Source organism: Manis javanica, chromosome 4, assembly GCF_040802235.1.
Source record: "Manis javanica isolate MJ-LG chromosome 4, MJ_LKY, whole genome shotgun sequence".
NCBI lineage: Eukaryota > Metazoa > Chordata > Mammalia > Pholidota > Manidae > Manis > Manis javanica.
The window spans coordinates 39,570,012-39,585,634 of record NC_133159.1 but is presented as its reverse complement, the minus strand read 5'-3'; the positions used below and the strand labels follow the sequence as shown (position 1 = coordinate 39,585,634).

Here is a 15,623-nt window from a genome sequence, read left to right as displayed (position 1 = left end):
CCTAAACAAGGCAAATCATCTCCATTAGGTTCAGGGTTGAAATGCTGAGGAAAGACCCAGTTTCCAAGTGGGGAGCAGGCTGCTCTGGCAGGCAGGACAGCATAAGCCCATGGTCCATTCCCCATGCCTCTCTGACACACGCAGATGGGAGAATCTCCAGGCACTACCGTCTCTGGGTCACCTAAATCCCAGGACCCAGCACAGAGCCTGGAAAGCAGGGGTTCAGAAATTATCCAAAGTCAGGTCTCTCCTCGGGTTCATGGCAGAAGCCCCAAACCACAGGTTTGTTCACTGAACAACTTGGAGGAGCCACATAATTCATTTGTTTGCTTTTTATATCTCCCTCCCATGCCAGGGAGTGTAACCCGCTTGTGCTGAGCCAAATATACACCCACACACTCTCACAGAATGCACGTGCTGCTGAGCAAACAGGCAGTGTGACATCCCAACACTTACAACCTACTGCCAGAGTTATATTTAAAGCATTTTTTTTCTTACTCCAAATCTTACCTATCAAATGTTGGATCCTGGGTGAGTCTCTTAACCTCTTTGGGCCTCAGTTTTCTCATTTGTATAAAGTAGAGAATAGTACCTTCTTACAGGGCTATTTTAAGAATTCGAGATGATGTGTGTAAAGTATGTAGCCTTAGCGATATTTCAAGGATTAAATGCTATCAAGCATATAAGCACTGTTATATGTCAAATAAATACTCAATGTAAGGTAGCATTACTATTTCCTTTCAAGCTCATGTTTACATATTAAGCATCTCTCGTTCTGGCAAAATCCTTTGCAGGACCTTTGGATGCTAACTCAGCTCAACTGCTGGCCATTTGTGAGCCTTTCGACAAGTCACTTTACCTCTGAGCCTGATCTCCAAGAGGGGTGGGGACTTGCTTCCTTTCTCCTACTAAAGAATTGATAATCTAAAGAACAATTCTTCTACAGTCACATGCTTGCAAAAATGTGCTAGATGGTTCTGAGGAGATCTATGTAATGCATGTTTCCAAAAAAATATATCTGACCCTTAAACAACACAGGGGGGTAGGGGGGTTAGGGGTGCTAACCCTCCTCACCTGCAGTGGAAAATCTGTGTATGACTTTTGACTCTCCCAAAACTTAAATACTAATAGCTTACTGTTGAGTGGAAGCCTTACAATAACATACACAGTTGATAAACACATCTTTTGTATGCTATATATATTACATATATTATATACTGTACCCATACAATAAAGTAAGCCAGAGGAAAAGAGTTTTTTCCAATTGTTGCAAATCTCCAAAAAACTTTCCAATAGATTTATTGAAAAAAATCTGTGTACAAGTGGACCTGTGCAGTTCAAACCTGTGTTGTTTAAGGGTCAACTGTATTTGTTTTTTAAAGATAGGGAAGTTGTTTGCAGCCATCCACACTACTCATTGGGGCTTACTTAACAAATCCTGTTCTTTCTCTGCTTTGATGCTATGTCTACACCAAGATTGTATTCGCCTTGAAGATGCAGGCCTGGCCTTGTCCTCCACTTTCCCTCAATATTTGCATATAGTCACATTACATCTCCCTTAATAAAGAGAAAATTAATATTTGTTAACAGGGAATCATTATCTGTGGGCACCTTCTACTAGCAGCCCAGAAATGAATCATGCAAGTCCAAACAGCATTTGTGCATTTAAATTTGAATACAGAGGCTACAAATTGCTTGTCCACAGGTCAACTACTGAGTTTCGTTTGGCCTGCCTACATAATGCTTTAACACTTTTTGAGCTGGGATGCAACCTTTAAAAATTGGGAGATTTGGCATAAAAAAATCTAGATTTCAGTTTCTACTGAATAATTGGAAGATGTGGCAACAATCTGGGCTTCAACAATTAGCAGTAGTTGAAGAAAAGCTGCCCTTTAGCTCACTACAGTCTCTACTACTCCCTCAGGGCTTTCCAGAACTATCCTTGAATCTAGCTGTTAATCATTAACCTTCAGTCTTTAGGAATTCACTCGTGGTTTGCCTGCATCTACACTGTGCATTACATTTAAACTAGGGTGTTTTGCATGAAGCCTTCCAGAGGTGAGAGAAGGAGTGGCAAACTTGATGAAAGTTTGCATACATGTACTAGATGGTTCTGAGGAGTTCTCTGTAATGGATGCTTCCAAAGAAGATATGTTTTTTCCAGATAGGCAAGTTATCTAGTGCTTCATGGGAATCAGAGCAAAGAGATAAATCTCAGGTTACTTATCAAAGCAAAAGGAAGCAGAAGTAAACAGTGGCCTGAAAGGCAGAAAAGCAATTTAAAAAATTAATAAATGATGAGACTATTAACAGCACATGAAAAGGGTGTGCTTTTTTTTCTCGCCTTTAATACGATTTTTACCTTAAACACTGTGTCCCTTTAGGAAAGGGGAGAAAAGTTAATAAAGGAACCTATCACTCAAACTTAGTTTTTAGTATGGCAAATAAACTGCTTTAATGAAACGGATGAAATCCCCAGGTTTGCACATTAAATTTTCATTCGTAGTAGAGAATGGAAATTATTGATTCAGCCGTGGCATCATGCTTTTTGAATTCTACAGCGCCTCGGAAGCACATGTTACTGCTCGGTGCAAATGTGTTGTCAGCTTTTTGATGCAGTTGAGCACAGGGTGGGTGAGGGGAAGGGGAAAGGGATATAGAAAAAGGAAGGAGGCAGATCAGGCTTCTCACAGAAGGAAAACATTATCAATGTTCCTATCTCTAAGATCTGTTTAGACAAGGCATTACTTCTGATGGCATGATGGGCCAAGGGGTGCATTCTGAGATCAGAAAAGCTGGGTTCACTAAGTCTTTTGGGAAATTCCAATGGCTTCACGGAATACTTAAAAAAAAAAGTAGAATTTATGGCTGTTGACTTGATGTTAAGCTCTTGGGAAAGTTTGGGTTTCAAGGAAACTGTAGAGGAAAGAAAAGTACCTTGTTCCATTCAAGGTCAGGGTGTCCATCAAGGGAAGAATAAATGTCTGACATTCTCAGGCTGAATTAGGTAACAGAAAAATCAATCTAACCCACAAGTATAGTTTTCAACCTGGTGTGGCCTCATCAGAGGCCCCATCTTTACTTAAAGCATAAAAATAGGTCTGTTTTTCCCTTGATAGGAATTAATCCTCCTGTCTCTCAGAGGGCTACCTCACAATTAAACAACTCATTTTCCCCTTAAAGAGATCATAGGGATTGATTTTAAGCTGAGACTGAGGCAACCTTGAATCAAGCCATTTTGGGGTCTGTGTAGCACAGACTGTGTGAGATTAGGAAAGCAATCATCTTTAGACATAAGCTAAACTCATCTGCAAAAATAAAACTGCTTTGAAGGAAGGAAGGAAGGAAGGAAGGAAGGAAGGAAGGAAGGAAAGAAGGAAGAAGGAAGGTTGATAATCACATAATATATTCCAAAAAAATTCTGTTTTGTTTTGTTTGTGTCTTCATTTTGATTACCTCCCAGCTAAGATTATCTTATATCAGTAGTCTCCTCTGTCCGTCTGGAAATTAGAAAAGTAGTGCTATTGAACTAAAAAGTTCTGATTTTGTGTTTTCGGATGCTGAGAGCTGGTGCCATCTATAGATTTTCATTCTGGGAGAGGTTTCTCTTTTGTCTTATTTTGCGTCAGACGTGCTGTCGTGAGGATAAGAGTGCCCAGGAGACGCCTCCCTGTGGTTTAACAGGCTATGAAGGGTGGGACTCATTAACCAACCGGCTGGCAGCTGCCCCCAAGCAGGATGCTGCCTGGAGGTGGGGGAAGGAGGCGAAGGGAAGCTGAGGAGGAGGTGGCAGCTCCATCCAGGAGACCATCACTGGCTGTTGGAGAGGCATCTCAAAGCAAACACCACCACCTCCTGAAGGAGCCCCATAAGGGGAAGTCTGAACCAAGAGAGGGCCAATCTAGCCACAGAAACCTCCGTCTGGAGGAGCAGACGCTGGGTAATTGTTTTTCGTCTTCAACTTAACCCCTGCTGAGATATTATCTACTGGTCTGATTATTTTTGGATTGCTAAAATGTTACCTTTTTCTGTCATTCCTTTACTATAGTCCCCTCAGTTTTATAGTATCTGTCCTTATTACACTAGTGTATTTATTTATGATTGATTTTTCATAAATCAAGTGTTGGTTGGGAGGTTTCCTCCACCTTAAGTAATGCCACACTGCTTGACCTGGAACACGAGGGGCCTGTCCACCTCCCATCCTCATCTTTTCATCACCTTTCCACCCAAACTTAGGCCATTCTATTCTATACGCTGTTCCCCTCTCACAATGTTACGTACATTTTCACAGCTTTGCATGTGCTGTTCCTTTGCCTGAGGCAGCTTCCTTGCCTCAGTTCCTCCTGTGACTTGGCTCTGGCCATCTTTGCAGACTCCGGCTCATAGGCCTTCATGGTGGAGGGGTGGTTATCCCTGACACCCCATCTGCCTCTGGATTGGGTGTCCCATAGCTTGTGGTCCCTTCCCCCTACTCAGCTCTCCCCTCACTTTGCTGTAATGATCTGTGTTCCCCACTTAGTGGACAGTAAACATCCTTCAAATCAATAAAGAACTCTACTTCCAGCTCCCTCACACCCTAGATTTATTTGACCAAAGGGATGACTTTAACTAGGGCCTCCTGAATCAGGAGCTGGCATATCACCTCTTACCTTTATGGTTTTGGTCTGGAGTCTGAGTCCATTTAAAGTGTTGATGGCTTTCTCTGCATCCTTTGGATCAATATAGTTAACGAATCCATACCCTAAACTCTGTCCTGTGGAAACATTTTTTAAAAAAGAGGGAGAGAGGGGGAGAGAGAGAGAGAAAGAGAGAGAGCACTCAGTATCTTTACAGCGTAACACTTCCCATCGCAGTGAGTCAAAGCCCTCTTCTGCTGTATGGCTCCTTTTACATCAGGGTTTACCCCGAGGTTGAGAAGTTTCCAGTTCTTCCATATCTCACTCTGATCAGCCTTTCAACTCAGAGGAGCTGCCCAAGCTGGGAATGGGTCGGGGCCCCTTCACATGCACACCAAATGTACACAGGTGTCCATTTAGTTGGGAAGAGGTGGGGCAGGGTAGTGGAAAGAGAGCAGGTATGGTTTTGGGAGGAGATTTGAATAGGAGTCCTGGGGCTTTCCAGATCAGCTCTGTGACTTTGGAGAAAAGTAATTTAATCTCTTGTTCCCTTCCCCCACCCAACACTTATTCTCTGGAGATAACTGCACTCCCTTGCCACAGACAGGCTTGAGAGGGTTAATGAGATATTATATATAAAATGCTTACCAAGTACAGTGCCTAGAACATAGTAGCTGCTCAACAAAATATAGCTATGCTATGCTCAGTCCTGTAAAATTGGGGCAAGCGCTGGATGCAGTAGCTGTGTCTGCTGCCTCAGTCTTGCCAGCCACATCCACACTCAAGAGGAATGTAGCAGGAGCTGAACAGCAAAGACTGGAGACGTTTATAGTAAAGGCAGGGCCAGCATTTAAAGAAGTTGTTACAAATCATTCCTTGCACTGAGCATCCCCCCAGCCCAAGAACAATAAAAAGGAGGGGGTTCTATTGGAAAGAACTGAGGAGCTCCTAACACAAAGGGGAGAGTGAAAACACATTCTGCAGAGAGGATTTAGCTACTTTCGGTGGAGATGGCATCAACTTGTCTGCAAAGAGAGGTAGCAAGTGACAGGGCTCCCCACTAAGTGAAATAAAAATAATGTGCTTGTGATCGTGCCACTGATTATAAATAGTCCATCAGCTCTGCCATGTGTCATCAGCCAGAAATATCATTAGGAAACTTTACATTTTTTGACATACCCTTTAAGAAACACAGAGCTTAGGGTGGCTGCAAAACCAGCTTGAACTTCCCAGGCAATGTTATTGATTTGTGGGTGGCAGCAGAGCTGAAGGGGAGGAAAATGACAGGACGTCACATGTCAGGGAAGACTGATTACATAAAGCTCTCTTTGGAGTACCGGGGCCAGGGGTGGGAGACAATACAGCAAAAGCCTGCCATGTCCTGGTGACAGGAGCCCATTTCAGCAGCCAAAAAATCTTTCCAACAGCTTCTGTTTTGCTGGTAAATGTCTGTGTTTGTGTTGGTTGTAGGAGGGAACCTGGGAAAACAAGTTGGGTTCTGGATCAGAAAACGGTGACTTTGTTATTTTTTATCCAATAGAAGCAAAGAGAATCACGAGGACACTCAATTGTATTTTTGTCCCCAAAATGGAAAACTCAAAGTGGCAATACATTCCATTAGGCTATTACTTTGTCATTTGGAATAACAGGGTTAGAACAGGAAAGACAGGAGTAAACCTTGCCGATATGCCCTTCCCCAGCCAGAATTAGCAATGGAAGAAGGAAGAGAGAATGCTGAGCAGCCTACAGATGCTGGGACCCTTCTCTTTGCATTTCACTGTGTGCGTACGCAGTTGAGTAAGAGTGTGAGAGAGAGGTACGTGTGAATTGCAAGACATGTTCTGAGAAACATTTGCAAATCCAAAAATACAAGAGATTAATTTCATTGGTTTAAAAATATCGTTTATCCTAAATTTGGCTCCACCTCATCAAGCCTAACTAAATTCACCTAATGGAATCCATTTTCATCATGCAAATTAATCAGTATTATTTACCTTGTATATAAGAGAAGACTTAAAATTGCTGTACTAAAATATTCTTACAATTATTTCTTTTAAGCAGTCATGCACTCAGTTGAGTTGCTTTAAAGGGCACTTTTAAAGCAATAATCTCAATGATAAACCTTACGTATGAATTCAAGGAAATGGGTCAGACAGTCAATCTAGCCAGCTAAATAAAATCTGTGGAAAATTAGAGTGAAATATAAAAGAATATAGACAAAGTACTCACCAGTTTACTGCAAACACTAAACATAAATTCAAACAGCTCATAATTCATCATACTGATGGAATTACATGGAAGGATATGTGGAGGAATTTATCATACCTACCAGTGGTGTATGTTCCTTGATATATTATCTTTCTTTCTAATTATTCATTTATTTATGGAATTCTAAAATAAATACAGTTGCTATGATTTTTACATTCTTATATTATCTTTATTTTAGACCTCTACTTCAGGAGGACGGAAAATAAACTCAGGTCCTAAGAAGGTTCTTAAGGTCAAATGAAAGAAAGGACTCCTGCCCAACAAGATGGGTCATACCTACCTACCTGTATCAGTCCCCAATCCGCCACCACTTTAGTACCTGACTGCAATTACCATGTTATTGTCACCTTCTCTAGGTGTAGAGAGAGACTGCACTTAACATCAAGAATGAGGGTGCTTTGGGGAAGACTAAAAACCAGATGATCACTGTCTCTGAAAGGAAAGGGAGAGGTAATTGGAGATGCTCCTTGTTACAAAATAATGAACTGCAAACCCTAAAACAGAACACTGCACTGAGCAAGAGCAGGGCCGAGATGGAGGGACTTGCCTGTGAACTGAAAGATACGAAATCACCTGGCAGCACAAGGATTCTACAGTGGTTACCCTGCCTGGTTCATGCACAGGCTTCTTCACGTGCTCTCCCATCACAGAGGTCCAGCTAAGTCGAATAAAAAAATACTCGGTGGAACCAAGCACTCTCTTTTAGAGAACTCTAGAGAGGATTAAATCCCTAGGTGGAAAATATAAAAAGCCATGCCTCATTTCTTTCAGAAACTGTTTTAGTAGTAGGGGAGAGTAAAATGAGGAAGAATTTTATGTTTTAATTTTGGTGGCCATACATTGCTGATGGGTTTTGGATTTGCAGTTCTGCATTTAAATGTACATAAAAAGTACAGATGAAATGTATTCACAAAAAATATCAAAACTATTTCCATGGGGACCAAGAGAGCCACCATGCTGGGAAGTCCAGGGGACTCAGTCTGGAGCCTAGAGCTCAGTATAGTGTATCTGCATCCTGGAAATAGATAAGGCCCTCGTATTATCCTTTCTTTTTTTTTTTCCTTCAAATAACTGCATCTTCCTTTATCATCAACAGCAAAATTTGACCATATAGGTATGGCAACACTATTTTCAACACTATATTTAAATGAACTTTATTTTTGTTCTCAATTTTTGATAGTTAAATTGGATAAATAAAAAAATTAAATAATTAAAGTTATGTTTATTGAATCATCAATAAAAAGAGGTATTATGAAATGAAGATTCCCTCCAAATCTTAGAAACTTTAGAGGCTACCTTGCTCTTTGAAGCCCAGGTGATCTACAATACTTACATGTGACCAGTCATTAATGGTCCTGTCCGACAGACATGGGCAGGAAATACATTTTTGGCAGCTGGAATGGAAACTTAGAATGTTAGTTTCCAAGGGAAAACTTTTATATATAATGGCTACATTTTAAGGCACTTCAGTATATTTTGGATTAAACAAGTTCCTGTTTTCAACAAGCTCTTCTTAAATCTGAACCTGAATATTCCTGTTGTTATAAATTGTGCACACGCACACGCACATATACAAACACACCATGTGTCCTCTTACTATGCATGACATGGCAACATCTCTGTTGTAATAATTTGTATACTTAACTTCTCCCCTTAGAAATGAAACACCTCTCCTCACAGGAACTGCCTTATAAGAGTCTGCATCCTTGAACAGAGTAGATACTCAACAAATATTTGATAAGTGAAAGATGGATATACAGATTTGAACCAATTATCCATTTCTGGAAGCATATGACCAGAATGTTTGAAGCAGAGAGGGGTTACCAGTGGAATTCATTTTGCATTTGTGAGAAAGGGAGAACACAGCAATCAACTGACACCAGGGATGGGGAAACAAGACCAAATAAAAAATGTCCTGGGCAGGGTCTTCTCCAGCACAGAACTGGTGAACAATAAAAACCATTCCTTCCCACCTTTCCACCGAGATTCTGAGTTTCTAAAGTGCTTTCCTACCCATTCTTAGGCATTTGACTCTCACAACAACCCCATGGGAGCAATGACCATCATTTTACAGATGTGGAAACTGAAGCTCAGAGAAAATAGTGATTTGCCTTACTTTACAGAACTGGATCTTGGTCTAGATCAGGAGTTGGCAAGCTTTTTTATGTATAGGGTTAGACAGGAAATAGTTTAGGACTGGTGGCTGTTCCAGTCTCTGTCATGATAACTTTGCCATTACAGCATGAAAAGAGTAATAGACAGTATGTAAACAAATGAGTGTAGTTGTGTTCCAATAAAACTTTATTTAGAAACACAGGCAGTGGGCTCAATTTAGGCTCTGTACCATAGTTTGCTGACCCCTTGGTTGAGATCTTTTGATCCAAATCCAGTACCCTTTGCCATAAGCACAGTTACTCCCCCTGAACTAAAATGTCATTGACAACTATTCAGAGGCCCTGAAATACCTGTGAGGGTTTTTTTCAATCACCTAAGAAAAAGTAAATTATCTTTAATAATTTGTGTTAAGCATTTTTATTGTATTCAAACTCTAGGAAGTGTTGTCAGCATAGCTGATTACAGCCCCTCATTTTCCCAGTCACTCTGGATAGAAGTTGTTTTCCCTTGCCTTTGGGGCCCTGGGAGTTATGACAGCAGGATCCAAATGTGACATCCTCATGGCTGGCGGGAGCATCAGAGAAGCCATCCCTTCACAGTGCTGGCCGGAAGGAGCCTCAGCATTTTCTGTACTGCCAACCTGCATACCTTGCTTTTTTCATTCTTCAAAGAGCATAATTCTCCAGAAACCTAACAGCTATTTCCCTCATCTGCAAAGCCTCCAAGGGCACAGCCAGATGGGTAGCTGCTGCTGATGAAAACTTCTGAGTTGAGTAAGGAATTTTGTGGATGTGAGAACCCCTAGCTCAGGCTGAAATTCTGTTCTCAAAGCACATGGTAAAATCCCTAGTCACCTCAAGATCACCTGGGCAGTGGTAATCTACATGCTGGGGTAACCCCAGGCAACTCTAAGTCCCAGAACTACCCCCCTGACCATCCTGAGGTGCCTTTCCTTGCTGTCAGCTGCTTCAAAATCTACCTGAACACACCCAAAAGAGGGTCAGAGAGATCTGGGGCTGTGTGTGTGTGGCTCAAAATTGGACTTGCTGTATAACTTTGATTAAGTCACTTAGTCTTCATCAGCCTGTTTCCTTATCTGTAAAAACAGGGATAATCCCTTATTCTCACAATCAATGGATCACTGTGAGGATTAACTATGTTAACACCCAGACTAACGGCTGCTATGATCTGTTCAGTGCCAGACCCTGTACTAAGTGGCCTACGAATGTTATCCATTTAATCCTTGTGAAATGGGTACCACCAGGCCCATTGCACAGATCAGGTAAAGGAAGCCAAGACATGTTAAATAACCTGCCCAAAGTCAACCAGCAAGTAGGCTGCCTGGATAGGCTCCCAAGGAGCCCAGGTCTATGTGACTTGCCAATTCATGCTTTCTCTCCACGGGCTCTGGCCTCGGTGCAAGGGCACAGCAGAGTGCCTGGCATCAGATAATTAAGGTACTAAGGGGATGCCAACACCCTGATTTCAGGTCTCTTCCCCTTCTCAATACTGACTGGAGATGCTTTGAGGTTCTGGAGCACCTACTCCCTCCTACCCTACCTCTGTGGATGTTTACACAGAGTTGGGCAGTCTGAGTCTTTGCTTTTCTTCTGCAAACTCAGCATTAGTAGAGTTAACTAGTGATAGAATTTCTTTTCTTTTGGTAGTTCACACTACTGCCTCAAAATAAGCACAGTTGAAACTCTTGTCAGTGTGGTCTAAGTGTGGTTCCTGAACTTGCTAGATATTAGGAGTGGGTTCCAAAATGGCCAAGAAATTATTCCTGACTTTAGGGGACTTACTGTGTAGAAGGTAAAGACAGATATAAGAATTAATTGGAGCTCAGCAAAAATAATAAATATACCAGAGATTTTTCTTTTAAAGCTATATACAGGAACAGAGAGGAGCTGCAGACTGATTCTGACTGAGCAGAGTAGGGAAGGCTTCCTGGAGGTGGGGGCATTTGAGTTGGGTTTTGAAGAAGGAGTAGAATTTCAATAGGATTCCCCTATCAAAGGGGTGAGATTCCAACCTAAGGGCTGAATCCCAGCACTATATTAATTTATCCCACTGATATTTATTGAGCATCTATTGTATGTCAGGTGTAGTTCCATTCACTGGGAATACAGCAGAGAAGAAAAAATACTTTGTTTCTGTCGTCATCACCGAATTTATATTCTGATTGGGAGTGAAGGAGTGAGAGAAGAAATCTATAAATAAAATCTAATATTTGTCAGATGATTGTGAGGTCTTGGGAGAAAATAAGCAGAGAAGGGTAAAGGCAGTTTTGGGGGTGGAGTTGTGATTTTTTTAATAGCGTGGTTAGGTGAGGCCTTACTGCTAAGGTGACAAGAGAGCAGAGACCTGAGAGAGAGAGGAGGCAGTCACTGTGCCCTATCTGAGGGAAGGGCATTCTTGGCAGAGGGAATTGTATGTGCAAAGGCCCTGAGGCAGGAGCAGGCTTGGCATTTTGGAACAATGGCACAAGTGAGTGTGAGGGTGACACGCCACTGCACTTATCACATAACTGAAAAGAGGAAAGGGCACCCCTGGTTTCTTCAAGCTGATTCTATGGTGCTGTTGAAGAAGAGGTGTGAAAACCACCTCAGCCCCCTCCCTTGATCTTGTGTATCAGGTGAACACTCTAACTGACACAACTTTTCAAAACCATCTCTTGGGCTGGGGGCAGCTTGAGGCCAAGGTGATATTTTGTTCACCTCTACACCCTGAGGACCTACCGAAGAGTCTACAGCATGGCTGGGGATCTAGTGAATGTCTGTTGGGTGAATTAGTGAATATTACCTATTCATATGTACATTACATCCTCTTAACCACGTTCAATCTCCCATAACAAACAGAAAGGAACCAGCAAGAGCAGCAAATGTTTTGACCTCAGCCTTACCTATGTCCAGAGGATACTGGTAAGAAGTATGGTACCAGATCCCATGATCCGCATCTGAAAGGACCTGCAGGCTTTAGTCTAAAGGAGAGAAGGATCTAGAGGTGTTCAAAGAGCCCCTTCTAATATTTGTCTTGGGAAGGCAGGGGTAGAGTTGCTTTGTAGGGTCCTAAGGAAGAGAACAAGGCTCAGGCAGTAGAAGAAAGCTGGGGAGTAGATTTTTATCTTGATAAAAGCAGGAAGTTTTTAACAATGATATTATAAAGGTGTGGGCAGCCTTGTGAGATAGTAAGGGCCCCATGACCAGACATACGCAAACAGGCCATATTTATGCTTTATCAAGAGATGCTGCAGCAGTCAGCAAGAGCAGCTCATAGGATCCCTTCTAATGCTAAGACTCAAAGCTTCCAAATTATATTTATTTCAGACCCAGTGCTCACAACTGGTTTCAGCTTATTCTGATTTCTGAGAAAATAAAAATAATGGAGAACAATGATTAAGCACCTACTATGAGCCAAGCACTTTACACACATCATTATTTAATTCTTAAAGCCTCGAAACAGAAATTTAAATGTCCCTATTATACAGAAGGGGAAACTGAGGCCCAGAAAGAGGTAACACACCCAAGGTGATTTGGCTAAAGAACAGTAGCTAAGCCTATCTGACTCCAGAGCCTGTGCACTTTCTACTGTGCCATGGTTTCTTGAATTCATGCTCACTTGTGTGCTAAACATCTACCCTGACCCAGCATGGTCTACTGACTTTGAAAGAGCCTGGGTTTTCTAGTACTGTCTTCAAGTCCTCATTCTTTCCACTCAATGCCAGTACATTCCCCAAAGTACCACATCCCTTTCTTCCAACTTGGTTGTGCCTGTTAAACTGGATCTGGGCAACGCAGAATGACAGTCTGGAAAAGGACTGTAATATCAATCATCTTCAAGTCTTCTACACATTCGGAAACGGGACCACGGAAGAAGCAAGGAGTTCATGGTGCTGGAAAGTTAGACCTATGAATTAACAGTTAGTGTGGAGTGTGATTCAATGTCTGACCATGTGAAGGAGAGAAAGCTTTCTCAAGGATATACCTGATTTGAGACTAATTTGAAAAGACTGATAGGAGACAGCTAGGCAATAGACAGAGGAGGGGTCATCCTGAGCACCCATCCCTTGAGGAGAGAGGCCTGCTGCTCAGTTTACAGTCATCACTTCAGGACGCTACTGGTTTTTGGTGTCCACCTGGACTGTCAACAATGCTTTTAAGTTGAATTGTGCTCAGATGCATATGTGAGATCTCCCCATACCTCTATCAGAGACTCACGAATCATTTAGGCATCTGAAATTTTGAGTTTGTTTGCTCTCTGTCAACAACAAAAGTTATTAAAAAGGACAGGACCCAGTTTTCCTTATTCTGAATTCCCCAAGTATTTAAAATTACATTGAGCCAGTGTTTGTTTATGTCCAGAGGCTACATTCCAGCTTCCTAAGTAGACGTAATTTCCCAGAGGTTAAGAACTCATCATGTGGCATCAAAATGGCAACAAGCAAAACACTTGGCGCCCAGTGGGCATTTGATATAAGCTTGTTGAACTAAATGTATTTCCTAAGTTGCTTAAAGGAGGAGACATAGATCTTATAATCTTGGGATGACCAATGTCTGGCACACAGTAGGTTTTCAATAAATCTGTGTTGAATGAATGAATAAATGGATTCAATAAGCAAATGAATAGTAACAAAAATAGTTATTTTTGGAGTGCTTACTACGTGCCAGTCACTGTCCTGAGTGCTTTTTTTTCTTTTTCCTTTTTATTGAGGTATAACTGACAAATAAGATTGTAAGACATTTAAAGTATATATCAGGATCATTTCATATACAGATATATTCATTTATTGGGGGGAGGATGAGAACATTTAAGTTATACCTGAGTGCTTTGTTTCTATCATCTCCTGTACCCTAAAACAACCCCACCAGGTCAGCATTACCACTGCCATTACAATACGGATGCCCAGAGGCCTTAGGGCCTGAGACACAGGTCCATCTGGATCCAAAGCACATCTAGACTTTTAAAAGAATTTCCTGAGGTCAGAGGAGATATCAACCCACAGTGTTCAAGTAGATGTAAAATAATGCCTCTGCTACTGGGGTAAGGAGCAGGGAAATTCACAGAGGGTATACAATGATTTCCAGCAGATCCCAAAGCAGGAAGGGCCAGTTACAAAGCTACACTGATTCCACAAAGAAAGCCAACCAACACATTCTCAAAGGAGTTTTTTTTCTTTTTCTTTTCAGCCTCTTTTGGTTTGTCCTATCAAATAAATTGTTCCAAATGATAGATCTTCAAATATACATTTCAATAATAAACCTCAATAAATGAAAAAACTGAACTAATCTGAACCCTCATCTTCTTCTGTCTGTTCAGGAAAGAAAGGCGATTCATAAGATAAAAAGCTAGTATCAAGTACTTATTTTAAAAAAGAACCTGAAAGGAAAAGATATTCTAGGTAATGTACTAGGGACAATAGAAACCTCAGTGACAGCCGCCTCACCTTCAGCATTTATCACACAAAAAAGAAGTGTTCAGACTGATGACCCTGGGGCAATAAAAGATTCTTAATCGAAGCAACATTCAAGGAAATTATGTTGAGAATATTCCCACAGGCAGGAAAGAATAGTCACACATTTAAAAATATTTTTAACAAGGGTTGAAACAAAAAGAGGAGGATGTTGGCAAACTCCCAGCTAGCCAGAGAAATGAATTCTTAATTCTTGGCCGGCTCACTTTCACATGAAACCAAGGTCTGGATGTCAGACAGACGAGATTTCCCACCGAGAATGGATGAGAACCAACAGGTGGTTCCAGAAATGCAGCTGATGTCAGACGACGATTCAGCAACAAAGGAAAAAGAGGTAGCAAAAGTTATCAGGTTAGTACTAATTACATACACTATAATTAGCTTTTGGGTGAAATGAGACTGTCTGCGAGTGAAGCGTTTGTGGTGAAAGGAAGCACTGTATTTAACACTAAGACAACGGCTTCCGAAGCTCACGTCAGACACAGTTCTCATAAAGTGTATGTGGAGGTTCCTGGTATCATGCTGGGATTTAAACTAAGTGAGGTAAGTTATGTGAGAGGGCTTGGCACAAGGTAGATGCTTCATAGATACTCAATGACTATAAATCTATTAAAACTGCCTTTATTCAAAGTAAAAAATCATAGCTCTCGATGAAGGACGTGAGATAAATAATTTGTGCAGTAAGTCAGGATGTTAGCTATGAGTTGGAGGACTTTGCCTGAGAATCTGTGTTTATGTGTGTCATTTCTGAAACAGGGGCTTGGGGTTCTCTGGCCTTGGACTTACGACTAGCAGCTGTGTGAAATGCAGAGATGAATACCTGCTGCCCTACTGTCGAGAGGTCCCTGATAGTAAAGTACCAGATGGAAGGCTCAAGACTGTGGCCTGACAGCTCAGTCTGGTTCCAAAAGATGTTAAAAAAGAAAGTCCCCAAGTCCACGAACAAGAAAAGAAACAAGAAACAAAAGTACATTTTCCCTTTTTACCACCATTTAGCTCACTATTAAGGAATAAGACAAAATAAACAAATAAAAACTCATGAGTGAAAGAACTTGTGCAGAAATGGGTCTGGAGAGCAGGAATTAGGGAAGGAAGCCATCTTTTCTGACTTTTTTTTGGAAAGCTATGGGCTTCTTGGCAAATGACTAGAGCAA

The 15,623-nt window shown here is 41.5% G+C and overlaps 1 protein-coding gene across 5 annotated transcripts in view; it reads right to left on the bottom strand.

The window, feature by feature from the left end:
• ELAVL4 (ELAV like RNA binding protein 4) overlaps positions 1–15,623 on the bottom strand; it is a 131,816-nt gene that overhangs the window by 18,268 nt on the left and 97,925 nt on the right. For all 5 annotated transcript variants that reach the window (XM_073233904.1, XM_073233905.1, XM_073233903.1 and 2 more), the window contains exon 3: positions 4,650–4,753. In XM_073233904.1, the coding sequence (XP_073090005.1) occupies positions 4,650–4,753 (104 nt within the window). The remainder of the gene's footprint in view (positions 1–4,649; positions 4,754–15,623) is intronic.